General features: G+C 32.5%; 1 protein-coding gene across 1 annotated transcript; it reads right to left on the bottom strand.

Moving 5' to 3' along the window:
• Nucleotides 1-7,009: 7,009 nt before the first annotated feature.
• Nucleotides 7,010-20,304, bottom strand: LOC124369093 (NADH dehydrogenase [ubiquinone] 1 alpha subcomplex subunit 7-like). Its single transcript, XM_046826826.1, has 3 exons — nucleotides 20,140-20,304; nucleotides 10,902-11,092; nucleotides 7,010-7,161 (listed from the first exon to the last, which is right to left on the bottom strand). The coding sequence occupies exons 1-3, from the start codon at nucleotides 20,203-20,205 to the stop codon at nucleotides 7,104-7,106; spliced, it is 315 nt and encodes a 104-aa protein (XP_046682782.1). The 5' UTR covers nucleotides 20,206-20,304; the 3' UTR covers nucleotides 7,010-7,103.
• Between the last annotated feature and the right edge of the window lie 685 nt (nucleotides 20,305-20,989).

Genomic DNA, 20,989 nt, shown 5'->3' on the forward strand with positions numbered 1-20,989 from the left:
TGAGTTCTTTCAAATAAATCATCTAAATTTTTATACATGTGTATTAAAAGAAATTTTATAAAAAGTTGTCTTATTGTAAAAATTTTAGTTTCTTGAAATAAAATGGATGTTGAAAATCTATGACATTTTTTAAAAGCTACTTTCAAAATTGATTTCTGAACCGTAAACAGAGGATCAAGATTTGATTTATAAGCTGCCCCCCAAGAAATTATCCCAAATGCAAAAAGAGATTGCACGTATGCATAATATACCATTTTCATTTCTTGAACAGCAAGAATAACCCTAAGATTCTTAAAGGCAAAGATATACTTTCAGGTCTTTTGTTTGAGATATTCAATATGATCTGACCATTTCAAACGGAAATCTATAATAACGCCAAGATATTTATACGAGTTTATTTTTTCGATTGCTTCGCAATTACAGGTACTGTTACTATGATTTCCACAATTATGTATGATCAGATTTTCTAAGACATAATCCGACTGAGGATTCAAAGAGATTGGCATAAATTTTGTTTTAGTTATATTTAAGGAAAGGACATTCTGATCAAACCACTTTTTCAGTAACATTAAATCACTTAATGCTTCTCGTCTCACATCCGCCCATATATTTCCTTTTAGAAAAATAAGTGTGTCGTCGGCAAATAATGTTATATGTACAATATTTTATTTTATTTTTTTAATAGGGGCGGTAAGAGGTCATGGCTGATTGTATTGGTCAGCAGCCTTTTTTTACTAGTAATTCATTATATAATTTTTATATTTTATTCCAATAGGTCTTGACACGTGATGATGGAGACAATACAAAGTAACTTAATATTCATTTTACAATTAGTACAGTTAATTAAGTTTGGATTAATGTACCTTACTTAAATAAAAATTGGGACAGTCTGTTATAATACTATAGTGGGCAGTCGATACTTGACTGAAACCACAGCAAGCTGGGCATTACTCATGAAACAGCTTAGTATGCTGCCTAATATGACCACCATTAGTCTCATTGTAGAGATACTCCCGATGTTTAGCTCCCATCACAGATATTTGAGGTCAAATATTGGAAAGTTTTGAAATTTTAAATTTGCAAACTCCCATTACCGTTATGGTCGTGAGTATTTTTATGATTTGGTGTGATTGTGGTGTGAGTCTCATCATTGGTAATTATTTCTCATAAGTTACACACATACATTCACACAAAAATAATATCAAGTCCCCCCTCCTATAACACACACAAAACATGCCATTTTAGCTATATTGATCATAAATGTTGGAACATAATTTCTTATGTAAGAAAGGCACCTACACAAAATTTGTATATAAATAAATTTGAATAGCGTGTGATGTTCTGTAGAAACTGGTTTTTCATTTAAGTGGTCCTTGGTATAGACATTATGAAGAATAAAATCTTTAATATTCAAAAGTTGTACCTATTAGAAAACTTGAAAAACTCAAAAGCACCGGATTAAATGGTGTGTCTACCTGTTTTAAAAAGTGTTCAGTGTTGCTTTTAAACCACTAACTGAATTATTAATTATCTCTTTTGAATAGAATGTTTTCCCGAATGTCCTAAAAAAATTGAAATGTAGTTTCAATTTTTATAGGTGATTTACTGTTGTGTGAAAATTATAGACCAATTTCCATCCTGTTATAGTTTAGTGAGGTGTTTGAAAAGCTCTTTCCTAACAAGATCTTTTTTTAACAAGGTATTCAATAAACACATTGGCTTTATGCAAAGAAAATCTTTATTATGATCATGAATTTGATTGACTAATTGTGGATGTTTTGAATAAGAAAAAGAAAATACAAGACAAAGAAAGTGTTTCTTGATTTGCCTAAAGCTTTTGAGTTTGTGGATCCAAACATTATTTTTAAATGTCTGCTGTTGTTTTGATCAAGATGTGCCACTTAAGAGTCAACTGTAGTAAAATTACCTTTTATCCTGCAAGAACAATGTTAAACCTCATGTAGTTGTACGCCATTACTTTTTTATACAAGCATTATTGAAGATGTCTCATTTTAAAGATGTAACTAATAGACACCCATAGGTGTATCTAGGATGACCTAATGGGGGGGAGGGAGTCAAAACTAACAATTTTCCCCTCCCAGTAAAACCGGGGTAAGGGAGCACCGGTGAATGTTAAATGCTAATAATATTAAAAACTGCAAGTTTGACAGCCGTCTGAGATCATTATTATTATTATTGTATGCTGTTCAAAACCGGATATAACATAAGCGAAAATTTAACCTTTTGAGAACTACCCAATAACACAAAAGAATTTCAAGAAAACGATGATGTATTAAGGAGAATTACAGAGGTTCGTAAAAATGGCTATATATTAAGAACTAGAGGACACATTCTCCAGCTTTTACCTAGATTTTTAACTTTCTAAAATGGGGTTCCAGGATATTTATCTTTTACTTGAAAATATGGCCATGTATTTGTATTACTTAAATAATATGTATTTTACATTTAAATGTTCTTTAATTTCATGTAATTTTAATTTAAAGTTAATATTATTCAAATCACCACAATATTTGTTTACTTTCGTTGTGAACTTACAGTTTTTGTGAACATTTTATTGAAATATGATATAAAAAAATTTAATGGATTTTACATAACTTCTAATAAATCAAAGTTCACCACCAAAGGGTTAAAAGTTCATTATTTTATTCTTATAGGCAAGTAAACTGTAAAACAAATTTTGATAAGCATCTAATTTTGTATACGTTTTACACAGTTTTGGTTGAAACAATATTGGAGATGTTTAACAGTAACAGCGAGTAAAATTTAATAACTTTTACAAAATAAAATATTTCTAAATAGTAAAATCAGCAAACTAAAGGTTTTGTTCTTTTATTTTATTTTTGTTACAACTACCACCATCGGTATTCATTAATAACAAAAAACACTAATACATGACTAGTGCCAACAATGAAAAGTGATGAGAACTTTGTTAAGACTATTACAAATTAGCTGTTCATACAGATGACTGATGAACTGATCACTGTCTCTCTCTTCCGAAGCGTGGTAAGTATGGAAGTAACAGTGTCTGTATGATATGACAAATCCCTTCAGGTCTCAGATGGAATCGTCATTCCAAAAAATTATAAAGCATGAGTCTTGTGTTTTGCTGTATGTGAGCTGTTATAGTTAAAATATCAACACAAATAAAAACAAAACTGAAAAATGATACATTGTTTAACTACGATTATACTTTCAGTTTAAAGCAAGTTAAAATATACCTTGAATATTTGAATCAATGGGGGGCGGGTTACATCCTCTAAATCACCCCCTCTTCCCCACCCCCATGGATATTCAGATTTAGATACAGATCTTTATTGTCATGAGGCAACAATGTTGCAATAGACATGGTCAAATTTGTACAATCATGGTCAATTATTACATCTTAAAAACTATACTCATAAATCTAACAACATGGATTCAACAAAAATAATCAACAAACAAATACAGTACAACATCATAACAATATTAAACAAAAAATAATAATAAATACACACAAATAACAAAATAATAAATAGAATAATAAATACTTAATACTAATTAAAATCACTAATATCATAGACCAGGTAGGCTACTCATCAATGCTGTAAAAACACTTTTCTGTTAACCATTTGCTTAGAATAATTTTCAATCTATTAATAGTAACTTCCCATGCACTTTCAGCCAGCTTATTAAATAATTTAATTTTCATGTATATGTGGCTCATTTTTTGTTTTCTGTAATCTTACAGAAAATTGGTTAAGCATATATCTCTGCCTTGCACTATACCTATGATTCCTTTCACTTACATTTTTATAACCCTTACAGCTTTCTTTTGCTATATAAAAGCTCTCTACTGCCTCCCCAAAGTGATATTCCATGGCTTAAGTTACTAGGAAAGAATGCAAAGTAGGATGTTGTGAGACTCTTAAACTTACACATTTCTTAATTTACAGAGCAAAAAAACCATCATTTTGTACAAAGCAAGTTGACATGATTTGACCAGCTAAGGGTACTATCCAAATACATACCAAGTAACTTTGCCGGGCTAAAATTATGATATGTTACACTGTTTATAGAAAATACATTTTTTTCAGTTTTGTTCTTGTTTACTGATAAATAGTTTGTCTAAAACCACCTCAAGTGCTATTTTCATACAGTGTTCTTGCTCCGTTAGTAGATTATTAAGATTATTTTTCTTATTAATGGATGTTGTGTCATCAGCATATTAAAAAGAAAAACATGGCATACTATAACCAAAGTCATGAATTGCAACTATAAATTAAAAAGGCCCAAGTACAGATCATTGAGGGACCCCAATTGTTTTTGTAACTTTAAGAGCTAGTGGAAATACACCTTGTCCCAACATTAAATTAAAGACAAAAGTTAAAGGTTCTGCCATTAAATGTATAATAAGCTTGACAAGTGTATTAGAAAACCATTTAAGTCTACACTATTTGAGGAACTCAATTAGTTTGTTGACAGAAAATAAAACATCCTTTAAACGAATATATTTCCATTTAAAAATGAGGTATTACACTTCCTCGTTCTATAACATATTTATCATCGCAGTAGCATGACTGTAATTTAAAGAGGATAAATCTGTATTGCTAAATTTGGAGGCAACTGTGATAAAATAATTATAGAAATCATCAGATGGAATTAGCACTTCATTAATTTTTACTTCATTATTACTTTCAGATCTAATTACCCTCCATGCTGCTTCACATTTATTTTTTTAATTATCAATATAGTGATCATTTGCAAATATCTTAGTTTGTTTTATTTGTTTTTTGTATTCATTTTTAGCTGAATCATATGCTCTCTTACAATCCCTTTCATTAATAGAACCTTTTTTTTAATAATATAAACTACTTAACCAATGGTTTGCCTTTAACTGGGTTAGAGTTAATATTTTTAACTATACAGCATTCTTCATAAGAAGTTGTAAACAATTTAATGAAATAAGCAAAAGTATCGTCAACGCTATCATACCTAGACAAAATTTGCCAGTTTATCTCCAGCAGTGTTATATTTCTCTAAAGCAGAAAAATTCAAAACTTTTACCTCGTGTACTGTGCTTGGATCTCTACTTTAATACAAGGATTTATTATCATAAAATAGGGCAAAAATACCAGCATGATTGGGAAAGCCCGGTTGTAGTACATGACATTGTAAACTATTCTTTTGGCCTGTCTGTTACAATATTGTCCAGGCAAGTATCGGAATATTATCGTATGATCTTTCCACACCTATCCAGAAGGGGTTGCTGTGATAATGTTGATTTTCAGGGTTTGTTTTGCAAAAAAAGCAATTACAGTCATTTGTAATCTTAAAACCATAGTCTTGTATAAATTCCTTTAGGGGGCTGAAGGTCTGGACATTACTCTGTCTTTACATTATGTAAATTCTCTTATATTGCCACTTCAAAAACAGGTTGATTAGAGGCAGAAAAATTCATAGATTCTACACAAGACATCATGATCAGCTCAACGTACCTCACCATAGGCTGGTTTGCCACGAGTGTTTCCTGTCATAGGCAAACGTTGTTTTACTCAACCGGCTCCTGGATGAAATAAAGGATATAGACAATATGAAGAACTTCAAAGCCGGCCTCATATTTGTTTTTTCTCTATGGCATTTTACAATATGGATGAATTCATTAAACCCAGCACAATATCCCCAAACATTAAAAAATAAAATGTTTTGATTTTTTGTGTTGTAGTTTCTCATTTTTCCAATGATTTTGAGACGTGCAGGAAGTAGTACGTTAGAGTAGTTCACAGTTTAACAGACGATTTTGAATTTAAGGAGACATTGAATGTCACTGGCTCTACTATATGAGTGGACCCTGCTACTATTGGAATTCTGGGCCTGGATTATATTGAATTTGTTCATGACCAACTACCTCAAAACAAAAATTTAGAATTGTTGCAAAAGGGCAGTTGTTCGACACTAAAGAAGAACGTCTTAAGCCCTACATCGTCTGGAAAAGGTCACCTTCGAATGGCAAGTTCCTATGTTGAGTAGTTTGTTTACTGTGAAATTGGTTAAGTATTGAGTTAACCAGTTGTTGTGGTGGACTGACTCAGAAGTGCAATTAAAGTTGAGGCAACACCATGGAAATTGTAGTACGCACTTAGAACAGTTTTCAAGCCACCTTTCAATTTCAATATTGACGCAGCCTAATTTGGAGCCTAATGTAAGTTACTACAATTTTAGTTTTCTTAGTTTGCATACTTTTAAAAGCACTTTCTACATTAATTTTAACAAAATTAAAAGAGTTGAAAAAATTAATCAATGAATAGTATTTTTATTTTAATTAGTACACACAACAGAGCTATACTGTTAGGACAAACTAATCTTTTACACAAATTATCACATGTGTTATTTGTTTTATAACAATTCAATGGTTTAGTACAATTGGTTTTTATTACAACTTTTTTATTTATTATGCAACAAATTTGTTGTTTTTGCAAATGATTTAAAAAGTTAGGGAATTTTTTAAATGTCCATGCAATTCTTTAAAAAAATTAAATATGTTTTACAGATTTAATATTTTAGCAGATGATACCTCCAAATTAAACAAATAGAAACCAACCCCCTAACAAGGATTACTTTAAAATACTTAAAAGTATTTATGCAAGAAAATAACATGACAAATTCACTTTTAAAAAGCCCTCGAAAAGCATATTTTGAACACAGAGTGCAAATAAATCACTAAATCTTGTTTTATAACCAAACCTCAAGGTTTTGAATAAGATTAAAAATAAACTGTTGTAAGGCATAGTTTATCATTAAAGAACTTTGTGATTGAGTGGCTGAGAGAGGGGAACAGGCTAAAATAATACAAGTTTCACAAGAGTCTTTTTAACTGTCAAGCGATCAAAATAAATGTATTTCAACTCAATTACTTATACCAGATATGGACAGTATAAAATGAACATCCAGTGTAATAAGTAATCTATTTTTGTAGATACAGTTTAGATAACGAACCAAATGAAACCAACAATGAACCAATAAATAATTTATTCAACAAATTTACTACAAAAATGGTTTTGGAATTAACTATTATTCTTTATTTAATGTTCACATTTTTTTCAAATTCAGTCCCAATGGTACACTTTGCCTGGAGTTTTGGGGCCACCAGAAGCTGCCACATCTCTAAAACAATGTACACACCATTAATATTGATAAGCTATACAATAACTCAAATATCTAATTATGATTATTATTTGCATTTATATAAAATTTGTAATTACAATATCAACACCAAAAGAATTACATTAGAAAAGAGAATATCAATGACTTTTAATTGAATTTCTAATCATTATTTCTTTCAGGCCTGTATTTTGTTAGTATAGTAATACTTCCCAGCTAGCTATTTCCTGTGTATTTATTCAAATGAAACCTTTAAGTTGTAGACCCCTTAACCATCATCTTGCTGGGAATGTTAAACATTTAATAGGCATCAATCACATATTTACTTCAGCTTGAGTGTAAATGTGAACCAGGAGTATGGTGTAGTAATAGTAGTTATCATTGCAAGTACTTCTCCGAGAGAGGAGAAAGACACTGATAATGTCAAGAACTTCAGAAACTGATGATCTGCTAAGTAAAAAAAAACATGTTAACCATGCATAGAAATATGGAATTACACTAGGATAATCTTCAAGTAAAAATATACTATTTTGAAAATGTTACAAGTTTTCCTTCAATTTGTGTAAATAAAACAGCATTAACATATTTGACAATGACGAACATAAAAATGTGTGTTCATGAACTTAGAAGTCTTGTTTCAACTTCAACAAAAGGCAGATGTTTTAGGTTTTAACATTAAACTTTGAGTTATAAGGATGACAACTACATTTTTTTGTTACAGATAAATGAAATTCCTGACATTCCAATGAGATAATGGTAGAAATTCATGGCTCTTTTCATAACACAGAATGTGGGATAAATAGCTCCCTGATTTTGGATAGAAAATTAATTAAGGAATATAAATGCAAACCAAACACATTTGTAACTAGCTACAGTGAAATGTAGAATGGATATATGATATATTCAACTGCTTCAGACATTTTTCTAAGTTTAACTTTAACTTCTTAGTTGCATAGCTTCATATATTCGTGCTTAGGTTTGAATTAATATGTGATATATCATAAGCTCTTCAGGTAGCAAGGTATTCATTCACCTTGTGCCCAAACTTCAAGTATAAATGGCTTGGTTTTAAAAATTTTGTTGACATATTTTATTTGGTAAATTTATGCACCTTACATGAAACCACTGCTTACAGCCAACACATTTAAGTCCTTTTTGTTTTACATCTATTTTACAACCTCCAAAAGGCCACTTTTACATGTTGATGATGCTAATGAATTTTAATTATTAAGGATTTTAACTAATTATTGTAGGAAGGGTGGATGTACCGTAAATTAGGTGGTACTAGGTAAACCTTGTAATTGTGTTTGATCTGAAATCAACATGTCAACATGCGTGGAATGTTTGACATATTTGTACCTTGCAATAGTTAGAGCCACAGTCTGTACGGCCAGATATATTGTTTCTGTAATTTCCACTTTAAAAACAAAGAATGTGTAAAATTGTTGTTAATTATTTTAAATATATCAATTAGTTAACTGAACGTGGACTGATCGGACTCGATTCTCGCGCACAGGTTACAACCAATGCGAGGATCTTTTTCTATACTTAGTTACTATGGATGTTTAATGTGTCTATTATGGCTTGAAATAAATGAATTTTTCTTTCTTTTTCTTTCATTGTCTGCTATTGTTATAGTGCACATTTTCTGAATTAAATAATGAATAATGCTCGTTTTGCCGCTTTACCGCTTACAGCGTACTGCTCATTTAGTTGTCAAGGCCTGAGACAATCGGTCACCCGACTTTAATTGTTCAATGGATAGTTATGTGTTTGGGGGCTAGAAATAGCCAAGATAAACTCCAACCGGCATCAGATGGAGTTCATGAACATATGTTGATCTTCGTTTGCAGTTTCACGGACCACATCACATAAAATACGATGTTTTGAGATTAATCAAGTCCTGATTCAAACGGAAAAATTGTAGTTGGCTAAACACGGTACCGTGCACAGATCAACTCCACAGTAGCGCGTATCCTTGATTCCCACCTGGTTGTGTTTTTGCAAACATGAAACCGTCTACAAGGTGCTGATTTCTTTCCTGTTTGCGGTACATGCGAAGGTAAATGCGTTTGAGACAGTCTCAGGGGTGACTAATATTGGGGCACTATAGCTTCAAAAGAAATCATTTACAAACCTGATTTCATAAAAAGTCTTATTTAGATTCCTTACCCCCACACCTCCCCAATTTGTACAAATTCACGTGAACAAAGCCATTTTCAAAGAAATGTTGCTACAATTTTTCACTATCAGGAAGAGAACATGCTCTAACAATTTTCGTTTCAAAATGTTTGTTAAACTACAACACTGGCAAGATTTTTGCACATTCTATATTTAGACAACTTAACCCTTTTTTGGTGGCTTTTTTCTCAGTAAGAGTGCCCTAAAAAGTAAGTTTTTTTTTCGATTTTTTTTTAGGTGATTTTCGTTTACTGCAGTAAATGTGTTATAAAAGACATTCAAACATGTTTTAAGTTTTTTTTTATTTATACAGAAAATAATCTAATTATGCACAAAAATTATTATATTTACAAATATGAGAATAAGATAAAATAGTCAGTATTTTCTCATAAACATACTAAGGTACAGGTTAGGTACAAGATAGTAACAGTACACAAGCCTCCTCAGAAATCTTTGATGGTATGAAAAGTGCAAAAACAATCGGAAACACAAAGCGGAACGTCGCAAGGCCACCACTTTGTGTCCCAGCGCCGCTTCTCGCCGAAGCTGGTCTATCTGCACACGAGGCATGCTCTCCTCGGCTTGTCATTCTTATATGTAGCAGGGATGGTGGGGGGGGGGGAGGAAATGCTGAGCAGTAAGTCTCAAGGGAGCATCTTAGCCAAAAATTCGTCTGTAAGTCTTTCTGGCCCCATTTTACATAATTAGTAATTACACAAACAGCTACATTTATTTACACACGGTAAACACAACAAAACTTTTACAATCAGGGCAATCGGTTACGTAAAAGTGAGGTTACAAGGTTGTCTACACAAACACAAATAGAATCAGCTGATAACTTGGAACAACTGATTGAATACTGTCAATTGGGTCTGAAAAAAATAAAACAACTACAATCTAGTGGGAACGACGAAAATTACTTGAAACTGTTCCTTATTTATTTCACTAGATCGCATTCATATTCAAGGGAGAGATTATTCAATACAAAACATTATTGTGAAAACTGTTTAGCACCATAGCGCTTCCCGCACAGCTATCGGGATTACTGCAGGCAGCACGTAGGGTGCTCCCGAATTTGTTGCAGGATTATTAGTCAAAGGGTTTAACTTATTACTTAGTATTATTTTACTCTTCCATCCCATTTTATGCTTATAATTACAACAAAGATTTTTCTAAGCTCATTTCAAATAAATTTACAGTCTAATAATGAAAGCTAAGTAAGCAATGTTTTTTTTTCAAAGAAAGTAAACATTGAATACAAGCTAACAGAAACACACAGGACAAGACAGTCTACAGAGTTAGCTCAATAGTGTCATGTCAGGCAGTCAACTGAGATGTCACCAATTTGATCCTAAAACTCAGCCAGGAGATTGAATATTTTTTTAAAGTACCAATCAAACTAACACTTATTCAGTTTTCAGAATAAATCAAAATGAATATCAAACCTTGTACAACTATTGAGATGGGTGGGACTATCAGTTATTTAAAATAAAAACTAAAAAATGTAGCAAAAACAAACTATTATGAGGCTACAGCAATTGATATGAAATAAATAAACTAACTTGGATTCAGGAGCTGCAATTTGTTTTTGGTAACTGGCTAAAACTGCAGGAGGAGAGACTTCTCTGCGCGCATCGTGACTGTAGTAATAGTTAGCTGAGAATCTATGGTGAGGACCTTCAGGTAGGTCAGGAGGAGGCTGTGTGCGAGCTGCGTAGTAATCAGCATACCTCAGAGGGGTATCATGCTTTCTCTGTAACATTTTAACCAGACAAATTTCATTCAGGTATAATTTATATTATTTACAAAAACAATGGTCAATATTGATTTTATTGACTGAGTGTTCCAAGTATAATTTACATAACTGCTGAAAGTTTGCAATTTAACATGTAACTTTGGGATATCTTTGCATCAATTTTGATCTCCGAGTATTTAGGTTCTCCTTCCCTTACAAATATGTTTCATAAAACATGGTTTCTGTTATATAAAACTATTTCATACTGTAAGCATCATACTGTACAGTAAAAGTAGTTTCATTGACACGAAGGTGGGTAACCAGTGATTCAAACTGGTCAGAATTTGAAAGTGCTATATTTACAATAATAACATTGAGTAATATCATGTAGTACAGAATATGCTCATCTCATAACGTTATTGAGTTTGAGTCTCAGGTGTCTATAACTAATGAAAATCAAGGCTAAGGTTCTTCAAAGTTACCATAACAACTTTAGTACCCAATTCAACAAGATGACCTTTAGAAGAGAATCTATGGGTCCAAGTCAAATAACTCACTCATTCATTTACGTGTTGAAATAAGATGAACAAAGAGAGCTTTTTCTGAGCTTTTTTTATTGTTGATATGGCCTGTAGCCCATAGCATTACAAACAGGGTATTTCATGCTTGTAAAGGGGGGTTAGTATTTTGAATACAAGTGACCTCGCTTATCATTCATTGCATCCCCTATTTCCAACCATTTTCCAGTTTGTTTCAATTTAAGGTGCTGGCAGTGTAATAAAACAGATTATGAAATGACACCACTTCTTACACCAGTTTAAAATAATTTTAAATATTAGTCCTCAAACACTAAAAAATAACCCATTGATTAGTTTGTTTAGGAAAATAGACCTATGGCTGAGTTGATACAATGAAACGTGTCCTCATTCCAAATGAGGTGTAGGTCTACTATCACTAAGGAAATAACTTAAATAATACTGTAATCACTGTCTTCACTATGACAGGACCATTAACAATGTTGAAAATTAAATATACTTTGAATTGTATCTATTGTTACTTACTTTAAGGTCACTGAGATTAACTTGTCAGTACTATATTTACTAAGCTGGAGTATTTATCTTGGAAATACAAGTTGGAATATGTGACTAGCTTATTATTAAATAAAAAACGTATTTCTTTAATGATTTTACTTACGAGATTTTGTCACAGGCTGTGTAAGTAACACCACTAATATATTAACTATTTTAAAATGTATTTTTTAAGATAGTGTCAGAAATTTAATTTGAATAAAAATAAATGGAATATCCCTACCGAGTTTACTAGATATTTCACAAAGCAATACATTATAGATCTATATCCAATCAAGATACAATGGAGTTTGTAGTGTCTCTGTCCTTTATATTAACTGAGGCACGTAAAAGATTAAAATTGAAGAGGGAAGTGAAGCATAAAAACCATAGAATACAATAAGACCAATAGATAGGACATCGGGTGCTCGCAGGTGAAGCCACTGCGGAGCGGCTAATACTCAACAATATGGCGGCGCGTGCGTGAGTCACCCTACTGAGGAGCGTCGCCTTGCTCCCCCGCTCTTCACTTCACAATGGTCGAACTTACTGTAGTGACCTGCTATACACTCCGCTTACTGACCATTTTGTACTTCTTATAAAGGCAATAGCTAAGAAATATTTTAAGTTTAGACTACACCATTTTTCAAAGAAATTTAATGAATCAATACACAAAACCAAACTTAGAAATTATCTCTTGAAAACAGTAACGTTCATGGGGCAATAATTGGTTCATTGAATTTTAAACTGTTCTTTTAATTGTTTAAGTTTTTCAATTGTATTGTAGTTTTTGTCTTTTGTTTTGTTTGTCATCATGGTTGGAAATGGTCACCTAAAAACAAATCTATTTCTATATTTTCTTTCTTTTTATCGCAATTTTAATTGAAAAAGGTCAATAAACTAACATTTATAATATATGACTTAAAACTTCCTCCTCTTCTCAACTGAGTATTACAGATTAGTTACAATTAACTGAATTGTAAAGTTGAAACTATATTTTATTGTACATTTAAGTAATTTTCCATACTTTATTATAATTAATCTATAAATCTTACTTATTGCCTTACTAATTGTATAATAAATGTTTACGGACTTAACAAAATATTTTATTAAACCTTTATACACTTTGTTCTAATATGTAAACATAAACTTTAGATATTGTGTTTTGGGATATTTTGAGCTGAAGGATTATAAGGTTTAAAGTCATGTTTCCCTCATCTAATAATTTACCCGCATATACAAACTTTGCTCATATTATAGTATATATGCAAAAAATAAATAGCAAATAAACTCTTAGTTGTACTTGTTTAGAGTATTGACTCAGATTGAATTCCTTCATTAATTACATAACTTATGTGATTTTATTTCAAGTAATTACTGTAAACAAGTACAAATAAAGCGTGTTCTACTCACTTTTTATAATATGCTATAATGTACGATACGAGGAAACAGATGGCCCGGCACGGATCGTTGAGCTCCAAGCGGTCGCGGCACTTGTAAACTAACGTCTCACAAACAATAACTTTCTGGCCAAACCATAAGAGCTAATTAAAAAAGAAAATATGTTCTGAAAACTTCAACTATTCAACAACATTTTCCACCGTTTTTAAACTTGCCTGACCAAAAAACGGCAAAAGTAGCAGCCGACTAACTTTTTTATGTCAAGTTTTAAAATGTAAACATAATTCTCAACTTTATTTAATTATTTAAATTGCAAAACTAAATTTTTTGAAAATTCGAATGATACCACAGGCATTCATAGCTTATTGACTTCACCCATACAAAGTTTCAAAGTATTTTCTTTATTCTAAGTAGGGTAGATCACGAGGTAATTGAAACGGGAGAACTGAATTTTTACACTAATCAGAGCGTAGTTTTGAGTTTCTATCCCACGACAACATGGCGGACCTGGCTTCACCTGCCCCAATGTTGGCAAGATAGGCATAGCCCATCTATTTGGTCTTATTGTAATCTATGATAAAAACATACATAAATCAAACCATATCCTAGCCAGTATTCAACCAGTAATTGGAATTACTAAGTAGCTGACTAACTTTGTGATGATGATACTAATATTGATAGTATTAGGCTACTGACAGAGAAAATGGATAAAAAATATAACTTACTAGCTGGTACCTGCGGCTTCACACACAATTTTCAAAATCGAAGTCCTTACACTACTTAGTATAATGTATATGATGGAGTCCTACAAAATTTTTCAAACATAAGTACATAAGGTACATATTATCTTAGTTAAGAGGAACAGAGTTTAACCTGAATCTTCTATTATGTTTTGCATGTGTACGAGCATTTCTGGTTCAAATTAATTATGTTTCCAATGCCACAGCTGACTGCTTTGTTGTCCCGATCAGGTAAATACAAATACATAGGTCTCGGAAACCCACTTCGGTCGAAAAGCGTTTACTCAAACCCTTGTCATATTCTTTCAATCTAAGATATTTCCAGTACCAAAGTTTGCTTTGTCTCAACAAAGAAAAACATATATACATTTTTAGGGTTGAGAAGCCGACTTCAGTTAAAACGGGTCTACTTACGGCCGTTTAAATTCACTTACGGTTCCACAATTGTCCTGGTCTGAACCTTATTGCCTCAATCAAAAAACTATAAAAAAGCATCTACTTCCAGCTCTTGTAATCTACTTTTGGTATAAGATAGATATATCCAGTGCCATAGTGGAGTTTGCCTTGTTATCCCGATAAAGAAAATATACTACATACATAGGTAGGACTGAGAAGCCTATTACGGTCTAGAGGGAAATCCTACCTAAATCCTTATTAAGTTCGTGCAACTGGCTGAGCGTTAGAGAAGCGTCAATAGTAGATGGGGACAGAGTGAATTCTATTTATGTTTATCTAACAGTTGCCTGTTTAAATTTCCCCTCTGGTTAAGTTTTTGAAGTTTTTACTGTTATTAGATAGCCAACGTGATTTTAAATTTTTAATCAGCAGATATACTTATTCTGCTGATAAAGATTATTCCCTATTTACTTTAATAGCACAGATACAACATACTCCAGTAAAAAACATATTTTTTACCCGCATGAACATTAACCCCCCCCCTCACCGTAGTTTCCCGGTATATACTACAAATTTGAAATTTGGCATAATTCTAGCTTAGCCCAAATAAGCCCTAGAAAACACGTAATAGTTGCAGATTCTACATTGAAATTACTTATGAAAAAATTCATAAGAGCTGACCAGTGCAGTCTTTTCTCCTAAGCTCTGTATCGGGTAAACCAGAGGACTTATCTCAAATTAGAGGGCAGAAATAAACTTCAATTTTAATTTCCTAGAAGAAAGATCACTTTTTGTTGTATCTCTAGCGGTTAAGACACAAAACGTGTTTAAAGTCAAAACTTTAGTTAAATCTTTATGATTTTCCATTAACACCATGCCAATCCTGAACCACGCTCAAACATGTTCATACATATTATTCGAATTTAGAAATGAAATGTTCTCTCAAATTTTTGGCACCTACCTTCCTTCCTACTTATAAACTTATTTCATAATAAATCATTTATAGATGCAACAATAACAAACAACTTGCTGAGAGATGTGTAGTCTTTCTGCCTGAACATTACTTTTACACACTCACTTTCAAACAACACATTCAGCTCAGTCCGTGCCTGTCTTCCCGTCCCCTATTAGTTAGTTCATTGGTCGGTGATCAACAGTCAAACCGGGTGCCTTATCTGCAAAATAATGCATCCACTCCAAACTATTGGTCTGGTTCCCTGATATCTGCGTTGGTCCACCACATCTAAAAACTAACACCTGCAGCCAACAAATGGACTACAAAAACACCCAAGCTGAAGGATTACTATAATTCTAGTTACAACTTAGATTGTGGTGTTTGGCCAGGTCCATTATCAGATGGATTTCCTCGTATCATTCGCCCAGAACCCTATCTTAAATATGTTTTTTGAAAGGGATTTGGCCACAGTGACAGATTAAGGGTACACTTTAGGATGCTTCCATTGTTTATGTTCTACAATTAAAGTCTTCATAATATGTAGAGTAGTCTATTGCTATTGTCCTTTCTTCGCCCCGGGTTTTTAGCAACAGAACCTAGTATGGTACAGTGTACCGGGGGATATAGAGCCAAAAATGTAATATTATTAATTGCACTCTTATGTATATCTCATCAATATAAAGATCTGCAAAATAATGTACTAGGATAAATCTTAATAAAAGCTTGTTTCATTGAGTTAGGTTATCTTTTCTTTACATAGTTGTACTGTCTGTCGTTTTTTATTGTGTTGCTAATTTAATTTCATTGTATGTTTTAAGCAATAAAAGAAGATTAAGACTGTATTTTAAGCTGCATACTCAGTACCTCAGGCTCCAGTTAACTCCTAATTTTATATTATTTTGTATTCTTTTTTAAATTAAAAATTGTTAAACTAATGGTAAACATTTACTACACCCATTTCAAATTATTTTTATTTTCTTCAAATAGAAAATGTTTAAAAAGTTAACTAAAAAAAAACAATCAAAAGACTGAATATTTGTTAATCCCCTTAAAAGAAGCTAGTTTAACTGAATGGGCTGATAGTTATTAAATCCATCTATCAGTGCAGGCTGTGGTAGTCAGTGCTGTCCCACGCTGATGGCAATGAACGAAAAACGTCCCTCGAAATACAGGGTGACGCATATGTCAGTTTCCCCATAAATTGGGATATTTTGTTTCGATAGGATGGTAACAATGTTAAGTTGGCAGTAACACAGAGTAAGTTCATTGTTGTCTGTTCCAGTGGCTAGTGTAAAGTGATGCTTTTTGCATCTGTTATTTGTTTGTGTATGTTTTAAAAATGTTTACAACCCAACGAGTTTACATTCTTCAGTTGAAATGAAATGAAATGAAATGAAATATGCCTTTATTTAAGAGGCGGGAGTTAGGGCTATTTAGCCCTCTCTACCACTCAACCTCACATAATATACAGATATATGTACAGTGAATGATCTTAACTAATAACAAATTTTAAATTAAAATAAATGCTTAAAAATTAACCAAAATATATACATACTATATTTAATAATTAAAAATAAAATTTATCAGCTTAATATGTAGAAAAATTCAAACAAAGTTAAATTAAAACTTAAATTAACAGATTACTTTTTAAAGAATTTCTCGTTATTACTACATTCATTCTCTCAAACACACAGCCCGACCACAAGCACGCCAACGAGCACCGCCACCCGTCACCCCCACAGACCGGCCAGCAACAAGTCCTTGACCTTTGCCCCAAAACGAGCTCGGCCCTCTATAATACGTATATCATCAGGAAGAGAGTTCCAGAGGCGGACATGCCTGAACAGTGAACGACTTACTGAAGAAGTTCGATCGATGAACAGGAATTGACAGTAAGGTGGATCCCCTTCTCGTAGGTCGCTCACTTATATCGGAAATAAATTTGAAATGTTCGGACAGGTAAACAGGTGACTTGTTTTTGATAACTGAATGTAGAGTTGAAAGAATGTGAAGTTGGCGAAGTTGTTGAAGTTTCAGAAGCGATAGCTGTTTGAAAAATGGAGTCACATGCTCATAACGTCTGAGATTGAAAATAAATCTGATACAATAGTTTTGAGCACGTTGAAGCCTGTTGAGCAGTTGATTGTTACATCTTTCAGCATAATAAATATACTGCTATAATAATTGAAGAATTTAGTGGTAAATATCCAGGTTTCACGATACCTACTCGACAGTATATGGGGAAATTAAATAAGAAATTTGAAAACACAGAAAGCGTTTTAAATGCCCCAAAGTGTAGTCGTCCACGATCAATTTGCAATGAAGAAAACCTACAGACAGTTGCTCAAGCTTTTGTAGCCAGTCCAGGTAAATCGACTCGTAAGGCATCTTAAGAAGAAGAAATAGAAATAGAAGAAGATCTATAGAAATATCAGAGAAGAAGCGTGCAAAGACTGTTAAAGCGATTAAAACATAAGCCATACCGTCCATCTTTACTCCAAGTGGTTCACGAGGATTATTCTGATAGGCGATTGGAACTCTGTGAGAATAATTATCCGCTCAGAGGCTGATCCAAATTTCTTGCGATCAATTTTGTGGTGTGATGAGGCACGTTTCAAACTAAATGGACACGTTAATCGGCATAACTGCGTGTACTGGTAGGATGTAAATCCTCATAACATAATTCAAGCAGAACTCAATGTGCCTGGTGTTATGGTATGGGGAGGTATTTCGAGTACTGGACTGATTGGCCCTTATTTTATTCTAGGAAATGTTAACTCAGAAATTTACTTACGGTTGCTACAAGAAGTAGTAGTTCCTGAGCTCAGACACAATCCTGTTTTCAATATTCATTCACTCATATGGTAACAAGATAGTGCCCCAGCATATTTCGGTATCCAAGTTCGAGATTTTTTAAATAACACATTAATGAATGGATTGGTCACGTGATACAATCGATTGGCCTGTGCGCTCGCCAGACCTGACCCTATGTGATTTTTCACTGTGGTGTATTTTAAAGGAGACTGTGTATACTTCAAAACCGCAAAATCTTGATGAACTCAGAAACATAATTAGAAATGCATTTGAACTTGTTTATAACAATAAACCTTTATTGCTAAAAATTTCTGTTCTCAGTCATTGTATGAAGTGTATACAAAATCAGGGTGGATGTTTCGAACAACTGTTATAAAATTGTATGGTAATATGTAAGTAATTTCATATAATGGATTTGTTTTCTTGCCTAAAGGAGTGTTTTATTTAATTAACCTATAACACCTTTAAATTTCTCTTCTAGGGAAACTGTCATATGCACCACCCTGTAGTATAACCCAATAAAATATTAATATTTTGAAAGGATTGAATCACAAATGCATGAGAAAGCTAAAAGTATTAAAAACTCACCAAACCATATTATTGTACATAACAAGAGGACAATGGCCACCATACTTGTCCAAGTACACAAAGAATTAAAAAGCCCATTATGAATTAAAGAGAAATAAGTACACAATAATAGTTGCCTGCTTTATAGTACACTCACAACACAAAATTTGTAGAAAAAATCCCTCACTAGTACTACAAAATGTACATGAAAGACAGAACAGCGTCTGTCCTTTGAAATAAACTAGTAACACAATGGATCAGGAAACGAAAAATAAATCAAAGAGACGCCATACAAATTGTATAATGGGATATAAGACTGAAATAACATGGGACAAAAACAATGAATAAACTTCACTAGGTTATATAGGAAGAAACTGTGGACATGATGTTCAGAATATGGTGAGAGAATGATAAATTCTTAAATTATTCTCACACTCAGTATTACACTTGTTCCTCAGCACAAATTCCCTGCCCTTTTTCGTGTAAATAGTGATAGCCCTCTTATCCCGTCCTTTAAAATGTCTAACCTTAGTTATTGTCCTTTTCCACCCAAAATTCCAATTCCCACTGATTACCTAGATCTATAGATATGATATAAATTTCTAATATATCATTTTAATGGAATAAAACTTATATGGTTTGCCTGCACCTACAATTCTTTATTGAAAACAATGTTTACCACCCTACTTTAAGAAATTGTTAAAAGTGGTTTTAGATCAGTTTAGGTAAAATGGCTAAAGTAAACATCGACCTTCTTGTTTTGTTCAATGTAGGTACTACCTTAATCTAAAATTATTTTAATAGCCTTATTTGCACTTTAAATATAAGGCTCCTGAGGAGTCACTTTGCCTGTGGCTTCTCAAAGTTTAAATTCCTCTTAACTCTATTCAAAATAGGTTATAATAGTTAATGTAAATAATTGCTTGCTTTTCATTTCTTTCGCCTAGTAAGGTTGTCATATAGATCATAAAACTGAGATTTGACATATACCCTTTAAATGTTCCTAACCCGTCACAAGAATAATAAAATATGAACAATAAAATACAACCCCCTCCTCCATAACCAACTAACCTTAAACAATACAATTTTTACAAGTAATCTAAAAATCAAAGAATAGCCACTTACTCCTAGAAAGAAATTCCTTATAGCTGCAATAACAGGAGAAACTTGTCTTGGTTCTACTTTTGGCATATTTAAATAAATTTAAGACAACCAAGAAATATACTGATAACGACCTCTTAATCTCCCTGGGCTATAAAATAAATACTGCAGCTGTTATAATCAGTGTTGGCAGAAACCAGAAGCTCTTTTTTCTCCCATAACAAATTAAGTTTTTCTCACAATTTTACACTCAACTTTATTCCCATGTTTAAAATATTATTTTATTTATGATTTATTGAAGTATAAATTAGGTTAACAAGACATGGGCTATATTACTATAACATACGTTCAAATAATAAAACGTACTCGCGAAGTGATATAAATATCGGTGACAACTTCAAGTTGTAATTGTGAATCTAATCGAAATGGTTGTAGAGGGATTAGAAGGTCCAAATGTCAAATAAAGTGGGTTTCTCGACTTATCAAAATCGTTTGATTGTAATGATCACGTGAAATTGTATGACAAACTTGAAATTTATTGTACTAGAGATGTGGCTCTTCAATGGCTAAGCTCATTTTCTAGCCATAAAATACGAGTTGCCCAAATTTTTGACAAATTCTCTGAACTGATGCAATTGAGTTACGGGGTCCCTCGTGGATCAATTCACAGTCGAATTATTTTTCTTATGTGTGACTTACGGTCATCCCTAAAGTTTGGAAGCCTTTTACAGTATGCTGATGACAAAACACCTTGTTTCAGTAATAATTCCAAAAAAATCCTGAAACAACAATCTTTTGTTGACACATATAATTATTTACAGTAATTCAAAACCCTCAATCTCAAATTAATTTCTCAAAATCAAATGTGCTGATT

Source organism: Homalodisca vitripennis, chromosome X (genome assembly GCF_021130785.1).
Source record: "Homalodisca vitripennis isolate AUS2020 chromosome X, UT_GWSS_2.1, whole genome shotgun sequence".
NCBI classification, from domain to species: Eukaryota; Metazoa; Arthropoda; class Insecta; order Hemiptera; family Cicadellidae; genus Homalodisca; species Homalodisca vitripennis.